Below are 26,209 nucleotides of genomic sequence, written 5' to 3'. Positions count from 1 at the left end.
GTAAAAACACGCTGATTCCTGGACCATCAGTGGGCCGGATTTAGAAGGCGATTGGGCCAGATCCTTCCCCCAGGCCTTAGTTTGCCTACCCATGCCTTAAGTTGTGGAACACAATGGAGTTGTGTCTGGCATCTTCAGAAGTTGCTGTGTGACCAGTTGCTCTGTATTGTCTCCCCTCCTGCCCCAAAATTCTTGATTTACAGCATGCAGCCCGTATGCTTCAGGTATCCGTGATGCATTGATGCTCTTGCGTCAGTAGTGGGCAATCCTTGACCTGTTGCCAGGCTCCCAAGTCACACCATCTCTGTCCATTGGTTGTGCTGGCTGGGGCCGATCAAGAGCAGCATCTAGAGGGTCACAGGTTGACCTGAGAACCAGACATTCTGGCATAGAAGTGGGGCAGATTCTGCTGTGAAGCTGTTTTCCCCTGCCAGTGCATTGTTGGTTGAAGAACCCATGGGCATATGATGTATCAGGAGCACACACTCTTAACAACTACATATGCATGTTAGTTGCTGAATGGAGAGGTCACTGCCATCTTTTCTTCCAAGTACCCATCAGCCAACCTCAATTTGGTAGCTTAATTTCAGTTTGTTAGGGGTAACAGTTTGTTTGGTCCCTTCCAATTCTTCAATTTTATGAATCTCTGAAATTGTTGCCTGATGTGCATACTGATGGCAGCTGCCCTGAGATAAAACTAATTTCCTAATTAAAACAAATGTCTAAGTAAATTGTATACAAGCTCTTACAATGCAAGTCAGTGTTTTAATTTCCACCGGCTTCGTAGATAATCACGACTGTGTTAATACTACTACTGAGTAAGGAAAACTGTTCCTGTTGACATGTGTGCTTTAATAATGAAGAAAGTATAAACAAACAGAACTTTACAAATATTAATATTTGTGGTTTTGGATGACTACTTGCCCCTTTGGCAGAACTTTGAATTTAAATTAGTTTGAAGTAACTCAAGTACAAACATTGGATCTCTTTTCATTTAGTATTTTATTTTGGATGTTTGTCATTATTATGTTATGCAAAATAGGGGCATTTGATATTCTGAAACTAGGTCCATGTCTGGAATTTGTTTTGAATTTCATAAGGCATTTGAATTTGTATAGGTTATGGTTTATAGAGTGAAATGTAACTTTCAGATCTGCCCATCAGAATGTGTTAAAATTATTGGGAAGTTAAAATGATTAAAATCCTCTATTCATTCCACAATAAATATGCAGTTCTCTAGTAATTTTACCAGAAGTAAATAAGTGTTTCTGATGAGTGAGTTGACCAGACATCCCAGGAAGGATTACTATACCTATTTATTTATTTTTATTTATTAAATTTGTATACCGACTTTCATCCAGATATCTCATGGCAGCTCACAACATAAAGATATAAAATAAAACACTCAAAATACGTTATAATATAAGTAAATCTAAAACTCCAAAACAAGCCCACTTTTTTCTCTACATTGCTCATTGGCTCCATTAGATGAAGTGAAAAGTGTAAGTGTATAGTGCCCACTACAAGTCTTTGTAGGTTGTTGACTTAAATGTTGTTGTTTAGTCGTTTAGTTGTGTCCGACTCTTTGTGACCCCCTGGACCAGAGCACGCCAGGCACTCCTGTCTCCCACTGCCTCCTGCAGTTTGGTCAGACTCATGTTTGTAGCTTTGAGAACACTGCCCAACCATCTCGTCCTCTGTCGTCCCCTTCTCCTTGTGCCCTCCATCTTTCCCAACATCAGGGTCTTTTCCAGGGAGTCTTCTCTTCTCATGAGGTGGCCAAAGTATTGGAGTCTCAGCTTCAGGATCTGTCCTTCCAGTGAGCACTCAGGGCTGATTTCCTTAAGAATGGATAGGTTTGATCTTCTTGCAGTCCATGGGACTCTCAAGAGTCTCCTCCAGCACCAGAATTCAAAAGCATCAATTCTTCGGCGATCAGCCTTCTTTATGGTCCAGCTCTCACTTCCATACATCACTACTGGGAAAACCATGGCTTTAACTATACAGACTTTTGTTGGTAGGGTGATGTCTCTACTTTTTAAGATGCTGTCTAGGTTTGCCATCGCCTTTCTCCCAAGGAGCAGGCGTCTTTTAATTTCGTGACTGCTGTCACCATCTGCAGTGATCATGGAGCCCAAGAAAGTAAAATCTCTCACTGCCTCCATTACTTCCCCTTCTATTTGCCAGGAGGTGATGGGACCAGTGGCCATGATCTTCGTTTTTTTTGATGTTGAGCTTCAAACCATATTTTGCACTCTCCTCTTTCACCCTCATTAAAAGGTTCTTTAATTCCTCCTCACTTTGTGCCATCAAGGTTGTGTCATCTGCATATCTGAGGTTGTTGATATTTCTTCCAGCAATCTTAATTCTGGCTTGAGATTCATCCAGCCCAGCGTTGACTTAAATAGCACTTTGCTTATTCCATTCAATTTTAAAATAAGATTGAAATTGGGCATAGTTGCCATCATAGTTGCCATGATTGTTGCCATCAATCTGAAAAGTTTAATAAATTCTTCATAATACTAGTGCTTGACTTTCTTACGAAGGTTAAACGTATTGAGATAAAGACCTCTTTTTTAAGAAAACAAAAAAAAACTTCATTCTATTTCCATGCTACTGCACTAGCGAAGACCCCGGATACAGCTGCAGAAAGTTTGATGGAGGCAGTGCTACCCCCAGGGTAAAGGTAAAGGACCCCTGACCATTAGGTCCAGTCACGGACGACTCTGGGGTTGCAGCACTCATCTCGCTTTATTGGCCGAGGGACCTGGCGTACAGCTTCCGGGTCATGTGGCCAGCATGACTAAGCCGCTTCTGGCGAACCAGAGCAGCGCAGGGAAACGCCGTTTACCTTCCCGCCGGAGCGGTACCTATTTATCTACTTGCACTTTGACGTGCTTTCGAACTGCTAGGTTGGCAGGAGCAGGGACCGAGCAACGGGAGCTCACCCCGTTGCAGGGATTTGAACCGCTGACCTTCTGATCAGCAAGTCCTGGTTTCTGTGGTTTAACCCACAGCGTCACCCGCGTCCCTACCCCCAGGGTAGCCAGTCCCAAAGTGGGACATGGGGGTTGGAACTGGGTTGGCTATGGATCTGACCTGTTGAATTCTAAGTAGGGCAGCTCCAAGGGAGGGGGGGGGGCTGTTTTGGGTCCTTCTGCTGCATCAACATATAGGTGGCACAGCAAAAAAGACTGCCTTTCATTCAGGCCAGGCAAATCTGCAACCAGTTAGGGTTGCTCTTCCCAATCACAAGAGATAATTAATAATTTCTCAGCATATGGATTATCAGTGACTGACCTAAGACTACACACAGTACTTACTCTCAAGCAAGTTCAAGACTGCTTATAGATAATATTTAAACACACACACACACACACACACACACACTCATTGATAGTAGACATCCCCATTAGAAGGATTCAAGATATTACAAAGAAAAATAGCAACGCTGTATACCTTAGCTTCCACTACTATGGAAATACCACATCACACGAAAGAAATCATCAGTTCTGCTGGTGCATAAATGATTTGCCTTCCTAATTCACTGCCCTATCCAGTCCACAATCCATTTAATCAAATGCATTGATTTAAGCTGAAATCCTATTATCAGAGGCCAGCTGTGGGGTCATTTGGTTGTTGCCGGTGGGTTAGCGCTTGCACTAGTTCTCCTCCCCACCCATGGGTGCCTGTGATAAGCTTCATGGGTTTAGGGATGACGCCACCAGTAGTTTGCTGTAGGCGGGGGAAAGTGTGTTTTGGGTTTTATCAGGATAGGATCCTTGGCCCCCTCATTCCTCTGCCATTGCTTCCCAGAAGGACTCTTTAGTTACCCTTGTCCCAGAGCAATGAGAAGGGAAAGTAAAATATATAATTGGCAACCAAAATAAAAGTAAGGAAAAGACGTCTCCTGCCCTCACTGGAGCAAAGCAGAAGGGCTTAGGAAGCTGAGGTCTATCTGCCGCAGAATTTCTCCACCGTACATTTGCTGTGTTAGTTTCAGTGGAGTGAATTTAGCTCTGCTGAAGTCAATGGGATTCAGCTAGTTTTAAGTCCTGGTGTCCCAAAACTGTGGTGTAATTTGGAATGCGAGCTTCTGTTTTCCGTGGCAGGTGGTTGTTGCCGTTTCCACCAAGTTCCCTCAGTTTTATTTGCAGTGACCAATTCTGAAGTTGTTTCTGAACTGTTTCAGCTGAAATATCTGTCCTTTGGTACCATCTTGTGGCTGCATATATAATAGGCATGTTGTATTCATCTCGGCCAAAAAGCCCTTTTAAGCAGTTGAGTAATAGCTGTTTTATATAAAATTTCTTTATGTCTCACCCCCCCCCCGCAAAAGGGCCAACGTCCAGCGGAAGGGGGTTACACAAACAAAGTATAATAGATATCCCAGGAATCTTGCTTTTCCCTACTGTTTCCTTTCTTGTAGCCTGACAACCACTTTTTAAAGTTTTGAGGATAAAAAAGAAGTCTGGTTTTTTGTAGAGTAGCGATCGTCATCTTTTACGAGTATGAGGACCCTTTTTTGCAAACTCCTACAAGCTGACTCTTGTAGTTTTAGGCTCTGTTAATAGCTTTTTTTGTCTTCTCCCTCTGACTACTCCTCTTTGTCCCACCACCACTGCCCAGGCACTGAGCCTTCTTCACTTGTGGTTTCCCCAGCTCTTTCCTCCCACCATTCCACTGTTTCCAACCAGTTTGTGACAGTAAGTGCGCATTGCTAGACAAGGAGCATGACTTTCAAAGCTCAGCAGACCCCAGCCAAGGACCTGTGCTCCACAGCTTGTAAACCGCTGCTGTAGAGAAAAGCCTTTTGTATGAAGCAGGGACTTGATATAAATAACCAATTGCTAGGGCATCCAATTTGCACATTTCTCTCCCATAAAAAGGAAAGGGAAAGAAGACCATGTGAGCTGGGAACCTGCACAATCAGGTATCAGTAGTGGAACGCAATCATTATATGTGAGGCTTATAATGTGTTGAGGAGAGAGGTGCATTTGTTGTCTACTCTGTGAAGAGGTGAGAATAACCAGGACTCTTTGGGTTGTATCCAGTGGGGGCTTTAGACCAGCAGAAAGCAACTCTTCGCATGTACGGTGAGACACCTGATTTTTGGTGAGTTCCCACTGCCTTTTGCAGATGGTTGCCGATACCCAACAGCAAGCTGCTCCTGATGTACCTGTATGTCAGGAGGGGCTAAGCTGTGGCCCTCCTTATGTTTCTGGACCTAACTGCCACCCATCCCTGACCATTTGGTTGAGGCTGAAGCGCTGCGTGCCTCTTCCCAGTGGATTTGTAACTGGCTGACTGACCGAACCCAAAGGGTGCTCATCAATGGTTCCTCTTCATCCTGGAGAAGAGTGACTAGTGGGGTGCCACAGGGTTCTGTCTTGGGCCCGGTCTTATTCAACATCTTTATCAACGACTTGGATGATGGACTCAAGGGCATCCTGATCAAATTTGCAGATGACACCAAACTGGGAGGGGTGGCTAACACCCCCAGAGGACAGGATCACACTTCAAAACGACCTTGAGAGATTAGAGAACTGGGCCAAAACAAACAAGATGATTTTTAACAGGGAGAAATATAAAGTCTTGCACTTGGGCAAAAAAAATGAGAGGCACAAATACAAGATGGGTGACACCTGGCTTGAGAGCGGTACATGTGAAAAGGATCTAGGAGTCTTGGTTGACCACAAACATGACATGAGCCAACAGTGTGACGCAGCAGCTAAAAAAGCCAATGCAATTCTGGGCTGCATCAATAGAAGTATAGCATCTAGATCAAGGGAAGTAATAGTGCCACTGTATTCTGCTCTGGTCAGACCTCACCTGGAGTACTGTGTCCAGTTCTGGGCACCACAGTTCAAGAAGGACACTGACAAACTGGAACGTGTCCAGAGGAGGGCAACCAAAATGGTCAAAGACCTGGAAACGATGCCATATGAGGAACGGCTAAGGGAGCTGGGCATGTTTAGCCTGGAGAAGAGGAGGTTAAGGGGTGATATGATAGCCATGTTCAAATATATAAAAGAATGTCACATAGAGGAGGGAGAAAGGTTGTTTTCTGCTGCTCCAGAGAAGCGGACACGGAGCAATGGATCCAAACTACAAGAAAGAAGATTCCACCTAAACATTAGGAAGAACTTCCTGACAGTAGGAGCTGTTTGACAGTGGAATTTGCTGCCAAGGAGTGTGGTGGAGTCTCCTTTGGAGGTCTTTAAGCAGAGGCTTGACAACCATATGTCAGGAGTGCTCTGATAGTGTTTCCTGCTTGGCAGGGGGTTGGACTCAATGGCCCTTGTGGTCTCTTCCAACTCTATGATTCTATGATTCCCCTTTCCTTCATGCTTGCAAGGAAGTTACTGGAAGCTTCCATTCAACCAACTGTGGTTTCTGGGTAAACAATGCTAAGTGTTAAACACTGGCTTTTGAAACAAGTCAACTTCAAATTGTGGTTAATAATCCTGGATGGTTTGTACTAACTACAGTTTCTAGTTCATTGTAACGGGAAACCATAGCTGCTTGAAAATTGAAGTGAATGGTTCCAATCTCCTCGCAGCCATAGTGAAGGAAGATTTAGTACAAAACACTAAAGGAGGGCTCCACATTATATGAGAATCATGCCTGTGTTTTTAAATCTGTTATTCTACCACTTACTGTACAGTGGAAAAGATTTTGTTTGTTCTTCTTACCGATTTTTGAGTTGGAACTAACTTGGTTGTAAATTAGAAGCTTTTCTCTTTTTTTTGCTGTGTCCATTTTGTATTAAATCTCATAAGAACGAATGAGTAAAATGACAAAAGTAAAAAAAGATTCCTTTTGTACCTGTCTTTTATCAAAAGCGCTGTAAATTCTTGTGATTCTTTTTTCCTAGTTGTTTTTATATGAAAAGTCATGGATGAACAGATGGAAACCTTCAGTTTTACATGAAGGAGAGGGAAATATCAGAAATGTTAAATGGAGAGGAAACCTGATTGCTTGGGCCAATAATATGGTAGGTATTTCAGAGTTAGCTGTTTTCATTATGTAAATTTCTAAATTGCCATTGCACTGGATGTCTTGATATGTTTAATTTTTCTTGATGTACAGGGTTTCAAAATCTTTCTTATATTCCCATCTCTTTTCCAATGCCCAAGTGGCCACAAGTTGACATTTCATGCATTAAGATAACCATATGTTTAATGACATTAAAAACAGGAGTCAGAAAATAGCAACCTAAAATGTAGCAAGACACAAAGGTCACAAGGGAAGTGCCTACTTCAAATTGTTGCCCTCCATTATCTACCCTGAGCCCACAAGAATAGGTTTGGTCATAATCTTTAATCCGTATGTAAATAATGATATTGACAGAGGACATTCAAGAGATTAAATCACAAAGAACAGCAGATTGAGCCCTGATTGAAGCCCTGTTCAGGCATTCAAAGAATACATGTGAGAACATAGAGGAAAAGTGTTCACACCAACATTTCCCCAATATCTCCATCCCCGCCATGTGTGCTCATGGCGTTCCCCCTTTGGCAAGGGGGTTCTTTGGGAGTCCAACTGAAGACACTCGGAATCCTCCCCACAATTACAAACCTAACAAAAGTAGTCATAAACAATAAATGCAACGCATCAAAAAGCAAACAGCCATAACGGGACAATTACCACACAAATCATTATAATACCTAAAAATAAAGACACAGAAATTGAATACCAACAGCAGCAGCAGCAACAAAAACCCCCTAAACAATACCCAATGCCCAACAACACCTTCTGCCTCAGTGCTCAACATTTGGGGGGGGGGGAGCCAGAGGAGATGGGAAGGTTTGGGGTGAAGCTGTGAGATGAATATACCTCCATGCCACTGATGCTGCCAACACGTCCTTCTCACTCATGTTGATTGTATGCCTGAACATTGCTACAGCTACAACTACTACTATATTGCATTTTCTACACATTTGTACTCATAGCAGTTTAGTGCTTTTATTATTATTATTATTATTATTATTATTATTATTATTATTATTATTATTATTTCCTGGTTCAAAAACTGGGCTTAGGGCAGCTAACAACAAATTTAAAACACTTTAAGACACTTAATTATAAAAGCAGCATAAAATACGGTATAAAAACATGAATAACAATAAAATTCAAAAATCAATCAGATAATCGCCAGGGCTAGCTGGCTGAATTAGTCCTACTTGGGCCAGCGAGGGGGCCAGGGGAGAATTAGCTGTGGGGTCTCAGAGCGGGTGATCTTCATAAAAGGGGGGGGGGGAGGGAAATGAAAGATCAGGCTGAATTCAAATTTTAGACTTCTTCCGTAACTGGCATTCTATAAAAAAACATTTTAGCTGGGTCCATTTCCCTGCAGGGCTCCCTTAGCTTCGACTGAGTGCCAAGAGGCCTGTGAGTGAGAGAGGAGGACCAGACTCAGAACGCAAGAAGCTGCTTCTGCAAAACAGCTCTCTCCTCCAAATTTCTTAGAGAAATGCGCCACTTCCAAGCATGGTTCCCCCTTAACTCTGTCCTCTAGGTGGAAGATAGCACCTCTTTCTTTTTTAAGCAAGACTGGAATGTAGTACACAAAAGCCTAGAAATTTAAAAGACGAATACGCAAATCAGGTTGTTGTTAACCACATTTATTTTATTAAATCACAGGCAGTTCTTGAGTAAATGGGCTTAGTAGATTGAAATACTACTTCATTTTATATATATATATATAGATATGTTGGGCCTTGTGGCTTCTGTGTGATGTGGTATTCTGCGTTCGTCTCGAGGGAGGATGCTCTTCAGCTGTCACATCTAAACCCAGTAGATCCTTGAAGAATATAGGCTTTAGTTGTGTCATTTTGAAGAGAAGGTGCCACTGGTAGAGATGGTGGTAAGAACCAGAATAAGATTTCACCACTGTATTTCCATAGTGTCAGGGACATCAGAGCGAAAGGCGAAGGAGAGGCTCCCCGATTCTGCAGGGGAAGGTACCAGCACCAGGGGGAGACGCAGCTTGGTAGAGGGGGAAGGAAATCGGCGTAACACCAGGGATCCAGGAGGGCAAATGGGGGAAGCGGAGGGAGAGCTCCGGGATTCTTCCCTGGACATCAGTGAGGAGAGCACTGGTCCTCCACTACCCACGCCCTCCCTGCGCAGAAGACTCCCGCGCAGTGAGAGGCGGAGACCACTGGGAGTCAAACAGCTTTTATGCTGGAAAAGGTTTAAGAAACGCCCACAGACAGATTCTGCTAGCGACTGAGGCAGCCACGCTGAGATGGGCTGTGCAGTCAAGATGGTTTAACCCAGGCAATTAAGCTCCCTAACGGGGACAGTTTACGCACGAGTAACTCAAACCCATTACACATAGCATAGCCAAAGATAGTCAAGGGGAAAGTTGCTTTCTACAAAAGGCCCATGTATGAGATGCAAACAACTAATTTGTCATAATTTGTGAAATAAAAATAAATAAAAATTGAAGGGGTGGCAGATAAATAATCCTCTAAATTTTACAAAGAAGTGTTACAGCACATTTGGCTCTTGGATGAAGATGTTTCTATGCATATGCAACTCCTGATAGCACACTGCGCCTGCAGAGATTTAAGTTGTCACTGCCTGCTTGCCTTGCTCATTCATGTCCTTTCAAGCAAAATGATAGTTTGCTGTGGCAGAGACAGACCAGTGTGGGCAGTTTCCTTCATCTGGCTCTAGCTCTTTGTACACAGTTGCCAGGATCCTTTTCTGCGCCTGCCAGTAGGCCTGTGCCGCCACCTTAGCATAACCTGTAATATGATATTTCTGGACCATGGTTTGCGTATGTGGTGCCACACTGAATTCTCTTGCTGTGTGTTAAACTTTCAGGGCGTGAAGATACTCGACGTGATTGCTAAGCAAAGAATCACCAACGTGCCCCGAGACGATATAAACCTCCGTCCTGATATGTATCCCTGCAGCCTTTGCTGGAAAGATAATTTAACACTGATTATTGGCTGGGGAAATTCAGTAAAGGTACAATTACCTGTCTTTGTAATAAATGCTTGCTGCTATCACAGACAAACAGAGGATTATTTCTGAAAAGCGAAGGCGATAGGGGTGGGGGAGAAGAGAATTTGATTTGACTACTGTGTGGCGAACTCCTGCTGCCATAGAAATGTCATTGGGCTGACCTTCATAAGAAGGAATAATGACAAATGCCCAGTGGTCAGACGGATTTCTCTGAGCGTGTGCAGTAGGCAAGGCTGTGGGCTGATCCTACTTTCTTTGTCTTCAAGAGATGCATTCAGAGAGCTGTTAAAAGAGAGTCCTGAAATTCATTTGCTCTGCTTAGTCCAGGCAGGAAGTACTTAACATGGGCATTTGGGCAACCGTTTGTCATTAGTGGGGAGTGAAACCTGAAACTGGGTTGCTGAATGCATGATTTATCAGAGACGTCATAAAACAGCAGTCAGAATTCAGCTGCTGCCCTCCAAAAGAAGCTTTCTGTAAAGAAGTGCCAGCTGTTAATTTCTTATCCATAAGACAGAATGGAAAGCCAAAAGAAGATAATTAACTGTCTAGGACTGCTATCCTATACACACGTAGGTTGAAGTAAGTCTAATTTAAGTCATTGGGACTTACATCTATTTAAACACGTGCACTGTAAGAAGCATACAAATTAAAGCTTAAAAAATAATAATCTTACACATTGTAAAGCTCTGGAAGTGTTTTTATACCTCATTTGTAAAAGTAGACATTTTCCAAGTTAGTAAAGAGTTTATTAATATAAATGGGGTTGACATTTTGTTATTCATAATGTTAATGTGCAATTAGCAGCATGGAAAGGTTTTTTTTGGGGGGGAGGGGCGTCTTAAAGGCTACCAAATTTTTGATGGCATCAGATTTCCTAGACAAGAATCTTCTCAGATGCATCTGATGAAGGGGAGACTGGAGAAAGTTGGTAGCTATCAGAGTGATGTAAAAGTTTGATTTGCTACAGCAGCTTAATGTAGCTGCTCATCTGGAATATGTGAAAGCACTAGTAAAATTACTGCTATGTTAGCAGTTCGAAGAAGCTCAAACTTTTCTAGAATTCCATACTCTCCTGAGATGCTTTCTTGCTTTATTTGTAGCTCTTTCCTGCATCTGTTTATTAAAATGCTATCTTGTAATCATGATGATTGCAAGTTCTTGGGAGGCTTTGCCTATATATATAGTCTGAATTAATTGTCTGAATTAATTTTAAGATGTATTGTAATTAATTGATGTCTGTTTTTATACATATTGTGTTGCTTTTATTATGTTAGCTGCTCTGAGCACAGCCTCGGCCGGGGAGGGTGGAATATAATTATTATTATTATTATTATTATTATTATTATTATTATTATTATAAATGAACTCTCTCTATTTCCTAAGGTAACTAATCACAATTAACTAACATAATGATTTTATTTTACAGATATGCTCAGTGAAAGAGCGACATGCCAGTGAAATGCGAGATCTGCCAAGTCGTTACGTGGAAATAGGTATGAGTATGAGATGTTTGCCATTAATTTGCAGAAAAGCTTTTTGCAAATAGCTGCTTAAAAATAATGTAATCTTTTTTGTTTTGTTTTAAATGTGAGCCTCATTTGCAGAAGCATAATTCAGTGCATGCAACATTTCACTTGGGAATACTTTGTAGGGGTAGATTTAGGGCTGTGGTATTGCAAAGTATGGCAAATCGCTTCATTGAAAAAAATTAACACCCCCCCCCAAAAAAAAATAGCCTAAGGACAAAAGGAATATGACACTTTGGAATCTGTTTGATCTTCTTTTGTTTGCTTCCTAAACAATGCCCTTCATTTCCTTTCACTTCCATCAGTGTTTACCCACCTGTGGTGATTTTTTGCTTTCATAGGAATAGTTTTGCAGTCACTTCAGCCAGGAAACAATACAATATTAAGATAGTATGTAATCTGCCAATGTAACTCTGTCATACTTACCTCCTTTTTTGTATATCTGTCTTTGGCTTTTGGGATTTATTTGTTCCTAAGGTGCCTGCTCTGGGTTGCAGGGGCGTGTTTTCTTTGTGTTTTGTGTTCATATGACACGAAAAAACTGTCTGTGGACAAACGCCGGCTCCCTCGGCCTATAAAGTGAGATGAGCACCGCAACCCCAGAGTTGTTTGTGACTGGACTTAGCTGTCCGGGGTCCTTTACCTTTTTAAATAAAAAGTAATGTTCTCAAGTATCTTCTTGGTAGAAACCCTCTAATAGGCAAAAAACAAAGCCAAACCCCAGTAATCCTTCATGTTGGTGTGGCCTGTATGGTGCAGTGTCTGGAAGACTGGCTCTGGATGACCATGTTGTGCTTCTCTGACCGCATGTGTGGTCAGAGAACATTGCTCTGCCTGACACGTGGCCATCTGATTCCCACCACTGTTTCAACTGCTGTCAGGAAGTGGTTCCACACACGTGGTCTTCCTGATGAGTGAACAGTTGCAGTTGACTCAAGCATATGAGTGGATAACGGAGGCCGTTTAAGCATATTCTGCAGATTTGCCAAGAGAACGAGGGCGGGAAGAGCGCCAAAGAAGAGCAATGTTGTCATAAATCTGCCCAGACACATATTGTAAGGGTGGAGTATTTGTGGAGACAGCTTCTTTATCTTCCATCTTCCAGCACAGAGTCTTCCTTACATATTTGAGGATCAGTGCTTTATCTCACTTAGCTTCTAACAATCCGTTTGAGATTTCCCATTCTGGTTTCAGTTCACAGCACTTCAGCTCCGTTGAATGCTCTGAACATCACTCCTTTAAACAGGGGCTGGATGAGGCTGGGGGGAAGGTTGTCATTTATCCACGTTGTAACAGAGACTACAATGCCCTTTTGATATCATTTAGGGGCATCTTGCTTAACATTCTCGTGTCGTACCAGAACATCTCCTCCTGATTCATAGTCGTCTAAGCTTTTACTTGAGGCAGTTCATGATATATGATAATCTTCTTCAATGATACCAGATACCCCCAGTGACCAGTTGCGATTTTGTTATTGTTGACAAAATGTAGCCTATCAAGTGCATTGTGGACTGGCTCATATACGGCATTTGCTTGCATGACTGGCCCTCCCAGGGGAGGAGTGTCTTTGGTGCGCACCCCTCCCCACTCCCGTTTATTCAACTTTTTCATACCTTGTTTCGTATCACAACTGTAGCACTTCCTCTCCTCTCTTCTCCTCTCTGTAAGGATGCACATAAAGGTGCAAAATGTGTTTATGTCGGAACATGGGAAGCTGCCTTATAGTGAGTCAGTCCAGCTATCCATCTAGCTCAGGATTAGTGTTTTCTTCCACTCCATAAGACGCACCTGACCATAAGACACACTTAGTTTTTAGAGGAGGAAAGGGGGAAAGCCCTGTTTTTGGAGGGGATCAGCTCAAAGCTGTGCAGCTTCTTTTGCAAAGGTGAAAAATCCTGTTTTTATGGGGTTCAACTCACAGTTCTGCAGATTCTTTAGGAAAGGAAAGGGAGCCGTTTCTACAGTTTCCAGACAGATAATCTAATCAGCCAGTCACATGTCGCTGGGGAAACAAACGGCCTCCATCTGCAGAACATTCAAAAATGGAGGTCTGGGCAAGGGGCTAGAAAGGGAGCCAGCGAATGACCACACACTCGCTCCATAAGACGCACAGACATTTCCCCTTACTTTTTAGGAGGAAAAAAGTGCGTCTTACGGAGCGAAAAATACGGCAACTGGCAGAAGTCCTCCAGGGTTTCAGAAAAGGTTTTTTTTCCAGCCTTCCAAAAGATTCCTGTGGCTGAATCCAGGACCTTCTGCATGCAAAAGTAGCTACTCCGCCACAGAGCCATGTCCCTTCCCTAGTTTTGTAGAGAGGCTACAAAAGTTGACAAATGATTTGCTCCAGAGCAGCCCTGTGGTTCAAGGGGTTTGCTATTCTAGAATACGGACCATCTTACATATTTTTGGGGCCAATGGGTTCTTTTGCGCCGTTCACCTGGCCTCTTGGCCTTGGGTATCTTGGCCAGTTAATGATAGGAGGAGGGGCGCTGTGAGGGCCTTGCCCACCACCTTTCCCCTCTGTTGCTGATAGTGACTGCAGTGTTCAGAAGCCAGGTAAGCAGAGCCACCTTACCCAGCTCCACCAATTGCTCCCATTCACTTCTGCCCACTGTGTTTCCAAACACAGGGTAAGCATGCACCAGAATACTTTAAACGTTTAAATTGTTTGCTAGTGAAGAAGATCCTCAGAACACAGTTGTGATGTCTTCCAACCATGGCCAGGAGACGCAGACGTGTGTGCATTCAAACCACGTAGCTGCCCTGTGGTAGTTTGTTAGGCCATAGGCTCTATAAGACTAGGGTTGTGATTGCATTCACCGTCTGCATGGGCTCTCTAGTATAGAGGTCAAGAAATTAGGCTCTTCCAGAGGTAGCTACCAGGGCAGAGCTGCCTCTCTTTCCCTCTGTCTGGACAGACTGTTGGAAACCTGACTATCCGGTCTTCACAGGGCAATGCTTTTGTTACAGTCTCTCTGTGTGACTGATGCCCTAAGTCCTTCCTGCTACATCCCACAGCATCTGACAGTAGCTAATAATTCCCACTTAAAGTTAACCGTTGCACTTGAATTGTGTGTCTGATGCAGCACAAGTCTTATGGTGATAACAGTATATTCTGGTTTGGCATTATATAAATGTATTTTACACTGTCTCGCCGCTTTGTTCCGCAGGGGGTGGGGGAGATAGAAACCCTGAACGCTTGCCTTTTAAGTTTTGCTATCTCTAGAGCACAGTATTGGGAAGCACTGCTTCCTTACCTTCTCATTCTGTCGTGGTGCTGCAGTAGTTCTCATGGGACAAAAGGGAAAACATTTTCCTGCCTAAACTTTGTTAAGCATCTTTTGATTGGTGCTGCAAGATAATGCTGGGTTTATGTCTAAGAAGATAAAACCTGGTCAGGTTTGACACTCTTAAAAGGTGGCATTAGGTGCAAAACTTGCTTGCCTTGCCTTTCTACATTTAGGGGGAAATGTCATAATTTCCACCTTTTATCTCTCCTTTTTCATTTTTCAATTCATTGATTGCCTTCTTCTTGATGCCTCCTATAAAAACTCTAGCAAAAATGCATCTGCCTAGCCAAGATGTGTGCTAGATGAGTGGATTTTATAGGTTCCGTTGATTATAGCAAACTGTATTTTGGTTGGGAAATACAGATACAGGATTCAGAAAGAACACTTAACTACCGTATTTTTCGCTCTATAGGGCGCACCGGACCATGGGGTGCACCTAGTTTTTTTGGGGGGAAATAAAGGGGGGAATTAGGGCACCGACCCCTCTCGCTCTCCAGGCTTCTGCGAAAGCCTGCATTCGCTCCATAGGACGCACACACATTTCCCCTTCATTTTTTGAGGGGGAAAAGTGCGTCCTATAGGGCGAAAAATACGGTATTTTCTAAAATTGAGAATCTGTATGTTATTAATGGCAGTTGTGGATATGCCAGTCCAGCCTGTCTCCTGGAGCTTCATCCACAGTGCACCTCTACCATGTCCTTTGTACAGTGGTGCCTCGCAAGACGAAAAGAATCCGTTCTGTGATTCTCTTCGTCTAGCGGTTTCTTCGTCTTGCGAAGCAAGCCCATTGATGGATTAGCGCTATTAGCGGCTTTTAGCGGCTTTTAGTGGCTTATCTGCTGATCGGATCAGCTGATAAGCGGCTTAGCGGCTTAGAAAAAGGGGGGAAGGAAAAAAACCCAGCAGGAACTCGCAAGACATTGTCGTCTTGCGAAGCAAGCCCATAGGAAATTCGTTTTGCAAAGCACCTCCAAAACGGAAAACCCTTTCGTCTAGCGGGTTTTCCGTCTTGCGAGGCATTCGTCTTGCGGGGCACCACTGTATGCATGCAAGTAGTATGTAAATTAGTCCGAACAATGGAATGTATGAGTGGACTGCTACAGCTTCAACTCATGGTAGGTTTCCACAGTGGTCCCTCATTATTAATCATTGGACCAATCCAAAAAATGGATGCTTCCTTTGCTTTCCAGTGAACTGTAGTTCCCTTACTGGGAAGACATTGGATTCCCCTGTGCACACCCAGGATTTAAAAAGACTTGTGTGGTCCCAGTCATGACTCAAACGTGCACACCTTTTACCATCATAGAATTTGTAACAAACAAAACAACATGTAAAATGTTTAAAAGACAAATACTGATCTATTTCTCTGCCAATTTATTAGCGTAACTGTTAGGATTACAAAATTCATTTGCCTGCTTCAGGGACTATGTGTCTGAATGGTGCTTTATGATGATAATACAACTCTTAGTTAAGGTCAGTATTAAAGCCAGTTTCCTTTTTTTGTTACTTAGTTTCCCAGTTCAACACTGAATTTTACATCAGTGGAATTGCACCTCTCTGTGACCAGCTTGTCATACTTTCATATGTAAAGGAGATTTCAGAGAAAACTGTAAGTATTTTTCTGCACGTAAACTTCCAAGTAGACACACAAAAAAGTTGTGAGCCAGGCATAAGGTTTCTTAGGTGGCCAAACGGTTCTTAAGCACTCAGACGGCAGTGTTCCACACCTGTTTGTTAGTTGGCCCCAATGTGCCCAGTGGGACTCGCCCTTGAGGGAAGTTCACAGAAAATTCCAGACTTATAGCTCTCACCACTAGGAAATACGGGGGCCAAGGCTAATGGAAACGAGTCCAAAATACCATGACGATACCATGTTGGGGTAAAATGGGCTAGTAGTAACCGAAGGGATTTAAGTTGGGTGACAGACTGTTGCAGCTATACTTCATTTTCCAGACAAAATAAAAAAATTCCTTCCAGTAGCACCTTAGAGACCAACTAAGTTTGTTGTTGGTATGAGCTTTCGTGTGCATGCACACTTCTTCAGATACACTGAAACAGAAGTCACCAGACCTTTATATATATTGAGAGGGTGGAGATGGGTATTACTCAGAAGAGTGGTGGGAATGGGTGATTGGCTGATAGGTGTGGTAAACCTGTTGACGACTGTTAACGACCGCAATTGGTCTTGCAGGAAAAAGCAAGGGATGAGATGGCTAAAAATAGCTTTATCATGTTTGGTGCATTACTGTATTTTAATATTTGGTTGGAAGCCGCCCAGAGTGGCTGGGGAAGCCCAGCGAGATGGGTGGGGTATAAATAATTATTTATTTATTTAGTATGATTATTAATTATTATTATTATTGTTATTATTATTATTATTATTATTATTTAATCCAATGTCTCTAGTCAGACCAGGTCTCTCCATGATTTTAAGTGTGGTAATAAGTTGCAATTCAGCAACTTCTCTTTCCTGTCTATTTCTGAAATTCTTTTGTAATAAGACAGCTACTTTGATATCTTGTACAGAATGTCCATTTTCCAGGTTAGGCTGCAGTTTTAGCTTTTGCAGTACCATAAACTCTTCACACTTAAAACAGCTAAAGCCATATATTTTTTTTTTTTGGGGGGGGGTGTTTTGCCCATCTCATAGCAAACAATGGATAGAATGCTGAAGAGCCAGAAGTTGTTCATTCCTCTGTGTTTGTTTTAAATCTTTAATCTTTTGGCACGTGTATGAACAGGAATTAAAGCTAAATTGCAGAGTGGCGCCTTGACATTGCCCATGCTCTTAAATAAAGCCTGTAAAGATGATTGGCTGCAGGTCACTCGTGTCGCTGTGAGCGATGTGAGGAGAGCAGCTGTTTGGTGGCGTTGCCTCCGTTATATGTGTCCGGCTAGACAAAGGATATATTGGATCACCAGCTCTTCTCGAGAGTGAATCTCCAGAGTCTTCACGACGCATTAGTTTAACAATACAAAATGAAAGAGAGGACGGGAAGGAAGAGGAGAAACCCTTGAAGTTACAGCATTAAGAGGGGCAGACGCTCTTGATCATCCCTTTGATAGCAAGCTGGCATTAGACAGCCATTGCTATAGTAACCTTGAGCAATGGGGTGCACACTGTTGCTAGGCAATGAAATGCCGTTGGCTCATGGTAACGCTCAAGTCTATTGAAATCAATAGGGTCAGCGTCTAGCCCTCTTGCAGGACAGCCAGATTATTATTATTTATTATTTTAAAGGAAAGGAACAAAGGTGTTTGTGCAGCTTCTCCCGAGAGAGAGCTAATACTGTAGTTCCTCTCTATGAGTGAGTCAAAGAAAACTGAGCGACCTTAGGAAGGAGGAGGGGATGCTGGGAAATGAGGGGCTGGTAGGAGGCAATTAGTAATACTAATGAGTCAGGATAAAGAAATCTGGCCATTCAAAGTTTACCCCTGCTTCGTCAAAAAGCTGACACAGGGTAGAGGTTCATTTTTCAAAGCGCTGATATGCCCTAGATAGCAATTTAGGAGATCTCTATGAGCTTGTAACGGCAGGTGTTTGGCAACAACATGGGAAGAATGAAACCGTGTTGGGGATTATTTGAGAATTCACAAGGGGAAATTATCATGAGCACATACCACCTATCACCTGCTTGCTGCTCCTTCATGGATGTTAGATTTTTTTTAAAAAAACTTTTTAACCTTGAACATGCACAGCTGAAACTTTTTATGTATAAACTGAAAAAACCAGTACCACAGTATTTCAACCATAGGAGATATATTGGCTAGCAAGCCAGTGTTGCTCATCACATTTGCGCAAGATGGGAAAATGCAGTATTTGTGTAATGTGTGAAGCAGCTGCTATTTGTGGTGTTTAAAGAGACAGATTTTGGGAATTCTCAATCTTTAACATAGTTTTAAGTAAAGGGAAATGGCTTATATAAAGATCTTCATGATTTAGTGCAGTTCTTTGAAAATTTCAAGTTTAATAGGCATTCTGCTCATATTCCAATGATATTATGAATCCAACTGCAGAATGGAGACATTTGTGATCATTTGTAGCCAACATTGCGCTTTGTATATCGTAGACGTATGTGTAAAGAAATCCTACCAATTAAAGTTTGGCTTTCCATTCTGCCTGATCTAAGTTTTTTTGTGTAAGCCAGCAGATCGCATATATCATCAGAATCTGGCCAATAAATTTGTTCTGGTTACAATAATGTATTTTAACAACAAATACATTATTGTAACCAGATTCTGCCATGTATTACAAATATAGGCAGTCAAAGGAGTAAAAATTCACTCATTCCATCACAAGGATGAGAAGATTTTGTTGTTTGAATATATGTGCAGGTGGCGGTATTGATGCTGTTACAAAAAGGACTTTCTTGAGATTTATAAAGTTCAGAGGATCGTTACAGAGTCCATTTCCTTATAATGAGAGAGTGCTAGAGACGTGTTTTTGAACAACCAGATGTGCAAATATGCGAGCAGAACATTTGGGGAGCAGGCAGATAGAACACAACAGCTAATCCTGGATCACATTGCCATAGAATGACATTTATGAGCCCCCATAGCTCTGCTATGGCTGTTTCCAGTTTAGCTAACTCCTATTTAGTTCCCAGCTCAGTCTGACAATCTCTCTACCCAACTAGCACCAAATTGTTCCTCTGTCTTTTCCACTATCTGGAAGTTGTGACGTCACAAAGGCATGAGATGGATTTCCAGTTACTAAGGACCATTCTGTTCTCTTGTTTAGCACCAGATGCCAGGTTATTCAGAACTATTTAGCAGTAGGTCCGCTGACAATAATCAAGACCTTGTTACAACACAAGTGATATTTCTGTGGCTATATTAAGTGTTGGCAACAGGGAATCCAAATAAGCAGTTGGAAACCCCTGGGGCTTCTCATCTGACTCCTAGCATAAACTTTCATTCCAATGAATTGCTCCCCCTGCGCCATTATTGCACACATCAGGCAAAAGGCTTTTTAGGGAGCAGCGTAAGACATCTTCTTGAGACCCTGGGAAAATGCTGCCAGTCAAAGTGAAGGCAGCACTTGGCTAAATGGGAGCTATTTGGCTGACACAGTAGAAGGCAATTCTCATTGGGGGGTTTCCATTGGCTGCTTATGCAGAAAAGAACTTGGTTGCAAAAGGTTACAATTCAGATGATCTTTTCAGGTATATTAGAAAACATCAACAGGTTGTGCGCTTCAGTGCTGTGTGTGGTTTTCTTTCCCCCAGGAAAAGGAGTGTTGTTCCAGACCGAGGCTGGATATAATCCAGCCATTTCCTGAATCTTGTGAAGAAATCTCCTCCGATGCTCTAACTGTGAGGCGCTTCCAAGAAAATGAATGCCGTGATTATTGTTTGGGTGAGAAATTTGCAGTAGTCTGGCCATTATTTTATATGTTATTTTGATTGTCAATTTGCGTTCAGCTCCAGGATTCCATTATGGTTAAGCCATTGTGCTGCGAAGCACAAGGAGCTAAGAGTGGAATTAGAGCATTGCTCCGGTTGTCAGGGTCGGCACGTCTAAATGTTACAGTTTTTATCATGGATGATTTCAGCAAGAGCCTTGGAATTGGTCGCGTGGCAGTACTCTGAAACTGATCCCATGTATTCTTAGTTCTTCTAATGGACCAGTACATTTGTTCCTGATCTCTTAACCAGTCCCTTAAGAGAGAGCAGCGAGTGTTTGCAGAGGTCCATTGTCAATGAGTGCTTTCTCTGTTTGTTTCATTTAGGGGTTGTTGCTGGGTTTATTTTGGGTAATGCACATGGGTGAATTTAAGAAATACTGAGATGCAACATTAATTTGCTCAAGCAAAAGGCATCCAGAACACCTGCTTTCAAAGAGGTCAAAGCTTTTACTAAGTGGTGAAATGGGTAAGCTTTTACTAAGTGGTAAAATTGTTCCTGTGTCTCTTGCAGAATATTCAGAGGGTGAATCACTGTTTTATATCATCAGTCCAAGAGATGTTGTTGTGGCCAAAGAACGTGACCAGGATGACCATATTGAATGGCTCTTGGAAAAGAAGAAATATGAAGTAACTTTTGCACTTTTCTCTTTAAATTCTTATCATCGACAATGAGTAGGCCTCGCTGAATGTCTTGTTTTATGACTTCTTAAATATAGTTCAAGTTTTTTACAGGAATTATTCCTGTGTTAATTAGAAAAACCCAACAGGTTTAGGTGACAGGATGGTGCCTTATCCATCCACAGCTCATTGCTGTGCATTTGCCATAGTGTTGGAGGCTAGGAGTTTGACCCATTGAATTCAGTAGGATGTATTTATAAGCAGACATGTATATGATTGCACCCTGAGCAACATACGTGAGAACAGCATCTGTTTATTCCTGAATTGTACTATTTGTGTCCTCTTTATTTTTTTCTGCCCTTTAAAGTGTCCCCCCCCTCCCTCTGTGGTGTTTCACAACAATTAGAATTAAAAATATATAGGTTAATTGCCTTAAAACAACGAAACTGTCCACCAGATGTATGACTGGAGAATTTCTCTCTCTCTCTCTCTCTCTCTCTCTGTGTGTGTGTGTGTGTGAGAGAGAGAGAGAGAGAGAGAGAGAGAAAGAAAGAGAGAGACAGACTAAAATCAGAGTGGAGTTATTTGGGAATTACTTTCACTTGCTTATCAGAGCAGACCAATAGTCTGTTGTCCTAGAGAAATCCTCTATATACATGAGAGTGACCCCATTATTAAACCCAGTGGGACTTACTTACTCAATTTGATTTAATTAATTTTTATAATGAAATATTTTTAGATTGTGTGACTACTTGACTGTTTGATTATTTGATTGTTGTTAGCCGCCCTGAGCCCGGCTTCGGCTGGGGAGGGCGGGATATAAATAAAATTTATTATTATTATTATTACTTCTAAATAGACCTGCATTGGATTAGGAGTTCTAATTTGAGATAACCATGGTGAAAATTGAGGCAGGGTGATCTCTGTTCCAGTTTAGTTCATCCAGAACACTTTTGCTTCTGGCTCCACCCATCAGGCCCCAACAGGGAAAAAGATTGCATACCCTGGTCTAAGGCTTAACAGTTGTCGGAAACTGCTGATGCAGTGGTTGCAAGCAGTCAAAATGAAGTATGAAAATTAAAGTTAATTTCCTGATTTTGCATACTTTATTTCAGTTTTTAATCCTCTTAAGTTTATTTGAGGGACGCAGGTGGCGCTGTGGGTAAAACCTCAGCGCCTAGGACTTGCCGACCGCATGGTCATCAGTTCGAATCCCCGTGGCGGGGTGAGCTCCTGCTGCTCAGTCCCAGCTCCTGCCAACCTAGCAGTTTGAAAGCACCCTTAAAGTGCAAGTAGATAAATAGGGACCGCTTTATAGCGGGAAGGTAAACAGCGTTCCGTGTGCTGCGCTGGTGCAGGCTCGCCAGAGCAGCAATGTCACACTGGCCATGTGACCTGGAAGTGTCTGCGGATGACGCCGGCTCCTGGCCTCTAGAGTGAGATGAGCGCACAGCCCTAGAGTCTGTCAAGACTGGCCCGTACGGGCAGGGGTACCTTTACCTTTACCTTTACCTTTACCTTTAAGTTTATTTGACTGCATAATACAGCACTTTTAGCTCAGAATTCCAGCTTGTGCATTAGGAGTTGTTGGGGCTCATCAAGCTATCTGTTAGGCTTTACATTTATCAAAGAAAAGGAACCTGAAAAATATATGTGATAAACACTTTATGCAACATTTAAGTGTTCAGTTGCCTTTAAGACTGGGTTCCCCAGGAAAACATGGTAGTTTCTAACACAGGTTTTTGTTACGAAGTCTGTGAACTCTCTTATGCTGCGAATAACTACAGTACAGGTAAATAAAGGGATCAAGCACATGCTTCTGTTCCCGGTTTCTTATAGTCTCATTTGCGTTTCACTCTGAAAACGTTCAAGTGGGTTAATTCTTCCCAAGGCGTATATGCAAGTTGGTCCACGTTGAACGTCATTATGCACGAAGCACTGTTTCATTGGATTGGAAAGGCTTTCAGGCATATTCCACAGAAAGCCCTTTGTTTAATAGTCAGGGAATAGCTTGTGTTGTAACCCACATTAAGCTTTCACTTTTCATTTTGGGTAGCAAGAAGGTAGCTCTATTTCTGCACACGCAAGATGCCAGCTCAGTGGATAAGCCACAAATTAAACTTAATGAAAAATCATTCTCTTATTAGTGCTGGATTTATTCTTTGTCTTTTAGTTGAGCACTCAGAAAACAAATCAAGGTCCTTTTTTGACAGGTGTCTTTACAGCAGAGGCCTTTTTGCTGGAAAATGAACTCCTGTGATTGTACCTCATATGGTGCCATCCTCCCGAAATTTGATCTTGATACACTAATGTGGAGTGAACCCAGATGGAACCCAAGATTTTTTCCCCCTTTCTTTTTAACAATTGCTTTTGTTTGAGTATGAATTCAAAGCTGTTCATTCGGCCATGACATTAAACGTTCTAGTGCTTTCAAACACAAGGCGCAAGAAACAAAGCCGCAGTTTTCCAGATTTCTCTACAGAAGTTTTGAATACTTGACTCGGGTGTCATCTTTGCTTGTATTTATATAGGAGGCTTTGATGGCAGCTGAGATCAGTCAGAAGACCATGAAAAAACACAAGATACAGGTAAGTCTGCAAAGTGGATTTGAATTCTTTTAAGAAAAAGAAGGAACACAAAAGGCTCCTGACCTTTCAGAAATAAATTAATAGTTTCTCTCTGCGCTAAGCGAGGCCTAAGGTTGCATGTATGGGTGTTTTGTGTCTAGTCCCCCCCCCCCATTCCATTTGTAACATCTAGTAGCACTTAACTTGCCCCCGGATGTCAAAGTGCCCCACGTTTCTCTTCCCTCTGGGCTGTGGGGCTGTGGTAGAGAAATCCCAGTATCGGGATGCAGATAAATTGCATATGTCACGGTAGGAGAGGGTTTGGCCCAAGAACGGATCATAGTCACTGCCCAGTCAACCTTATTACATACACTGTTTATCTTAGTGACACACTCAGCCAGTTTAATTTGCCACTCTAAACCTAAGGGCACCCCAACCGGAGTTTGAGCCAGGGCTTGTAAGTTTTAGCTATGGAGTGCATGACTCAGTCCCAGGGTCACGAAGCAGAACATGTTTCTAAGCCTATGCAAACGAAACAGAAACGGAAACTTTGCCACTTGGCCAATATGGTCTGTTCTGCGTGTGAAATTACCGTATTTTTTGCTCTATAAGACACACTTTTCCCCTCCTAAAAAGTAAGGGGGTGTGTGTGTGCATCTTATGGAGCGAACGCAGGCGGGAGGCTCTGCTTAGCACTCCCTTTAAAGAGCCGTGCGGAGCACGTGTGTGGCTCTTGGAGGCTTTTCCCTGAGGAGGGAGCATGGCTCTTGGGGGAGCCTTAGCCGCTCACAGCCTCTCCTGGGCAGGGGATGAAGGCTCCCCTTGCCCAGGAGAGGCTGTGCGCTGCTAAGCAAGAAGCCAGGACAGCCAGCAGGATTGCTGGGATTCAGATTCTCTCCCCCCCCCGTTTTCCTCTTCCAAAAAACTAGGTGCGTCTTATGGTCTGGTGCGTCTTATAGCTCGAAAAATACGGTAGTTTCTAGGTCAGGATTTTGCTTTGAGCCTCATAACTCTTTTACCTTTTCCTCTGGGATTGAGAGAGAGAATGAGAGAGAGTTTTGGCTGCTGTTGCCTGCCTCAACTTCCATGATCAGAGCTCTGGGCTTTCAGGGTCCCATGCATTCCATATTCACAAGGCTACCGTAATTTCTGTGCTTATATTTGTATTTGATGTTTTTCCCCATTATAAATTAAAGTTAAATGTTTCTCAGACTTTCAGTGAAGCAAGTACTGGAAGAGAAATACTGTTGTTGTTGTTTTTAAAAAGAAACCCAGTTTGCACTACTTTTAACTACCTGGATGTTTGTTCGCTCCACCCTCCCTTTTCCTGTGTAAACGTATCATGCTGCAGAAATGTGAAGTAATGTGTTAAGAGCAAAAGCATTTTTCTAAGCATGCTAGAAAGTTGCAAACTAGTAAAATGGAAAATGATATTGGTATAGAAATTTAATAAATAGTAATGATTATCCAGAGGAGGAATAGTGGCATTTAGTCCAATATGATCAGATGTTGGACAGGGAATGCTCTCCAGATGTTGTGGTTTCCTCCAGACATTACTAGATTACATCGGCTCCTCCTGAGTTAAGACAGTTCAGAAAGCAGAATGGAATGTTATCTTAGTAACCAACAGCAAGGAACTTGTGGCCCTGCAGATGTCGTTGCGCCAACTTCCCTCATCCCTGGTCATGGAGACTGGGGATCATGGCATGTGGAGCCCAATCACACCTGGGGGACCACATTTTTCACATCCCTGTTATATAAGCATTCGTGAACAATAACGCTTCATGGTTTAGACCAGCCTTTCTCAACCTTGAGATCCCACCATCCCTAACCACTGGTCCTGCTACCTAGGGATGATGGGAGTTGTAGTCCAGCAACTTTGTGAAAGGCTGGTGTGGACTGATCCTCTCTATTAATGCCCTACACCTCGGCAAGTCTTTCTTTCTTTCTTTCTTTCTTTCTTTCTTTCTTTCTTTCTTTCTTTCTCTCTCTCTCTCTCTCTCTCTCTCTCTCTCTCTCTCTCTCTCTCTCTCTTCTCTCTCTCTCTCTCTCTCTCTCTCTCTCTCTCTCTCTCTCTCTCTCTCTCTCTTTCTTTCTTCTGCGTCACTTTCCCAACATAGGAGAATTATTACCCAAGAGCTGGAAGGGACAGGAAGATAATAGAAACAAGACCAAGAAGAATATCATCTGATTTGCGCCTATATTTAAAACCTGTAAATTTAAAATTCTTTTAAATGCTCTTTATAGTAAGCCCTTTGATCATTCACAAACAAGCATATTTGTTACCAAGGAATTAAGAAACCCTGAAAAAATACATCCTGGTATTTGATCTAACAAGTCACTTGAATACAAATGCCAGACACTTGGCTGTGGAAGGATGTGTGCAATTTTTAGATGTACTTTTAACTAATTGGATTTTATTTTCACCCCAGGATATAGGTTTGGCCTACATAAACCATCTGATGGAAATTGGAGAGTATGACCTGGCAGCACGGTAATATGTTTAGCTTGAATGCATTGGGGCACAGTTGTGTGCACCTCTGTGATTGTGTACACTGTTTGTGTGTGCAAGCTGTACACATGGCTGGTAGTATTATCTGGATTATTCTGAAACGTTGCTAGTTTGCTTACCCAGATGAATGTTAGTACAGTGGTGCCTCGCAAGACGAAAATAATCCGTTCTGTGATTCTCTTCGTCTAGCGGTTTTTTCGTCTTGCGAAGCAAGCCCATTGACGGATTAGCGCTATTAGCGGCTTTTAGCAGCTTTTAGCGGCTTATCTGCTGATCGGATCAGCTGATAAGCGGCTTAGCGGCTT

General features: G+C 42.5%; 1 protein-coding gene across 2 annotated transcripts in view; it reads left to right on the top strand.

The window, feature by feature from the left end:
* The window catches only part of VPS41 (VPS41 subunit of HOPS complex), a 118,970-nt gene that overhangs the window by 62,181 nt on the left and 30,580 nt on the right, over window positions 1-26,209 (top strand). For both annotated transcript variants that reach the window (XM_083468780.1, XM_083468779.1), the window contains exons 8-15: window positions 6,878-6,997; window positions 9,838-9,984; window positions 11,411-11,477; window positions 16,312-16,409; window positions 20,029-20,158; window positions 20,719-20,834; window positions 23,357-23,413; window positions 25,825-25,886. In XM_083468780.1, the coding sequence (XP_083324906.1) occupies window positions 6,878-6,997; window positions 9,838-9,984; window positions 11,411-11,477; window positions 16,312-16,409; window positions 20,029-20,158; window positions 20,719-20,834; window positions 23,357-23,413; window positions 25,825-25,886 (797 nt within the window). The remainder of the gene's footprint in view (window positions 1-6,877; window positions 6,998-9,837; window positions 9,985-11,410; window positions 11,478-16,311; window positions 16,410-20,028; window positions 20,159-20,718; window positions 20,835-23,356; window positions 23,414-25,824; window positions 25,887-26,209) is intronic.

The sequence above is a fragment of the Podarcis liolepis genome (genome assembly GCF_965112155.1).
Source record: "Podarcis liolepis genome assembly, chromosome: 12".
Classification (NCBI taxonomy): domain Eukaryota; kingdom Metazoa; phylum Chordata; class Lepidosauria; order Squamata; family Lacertidae; genus Podarcis; species Podarcis liolepis.
This window is presented reverse-complemented; position numbering and strand designations above follow the sequence as displayed.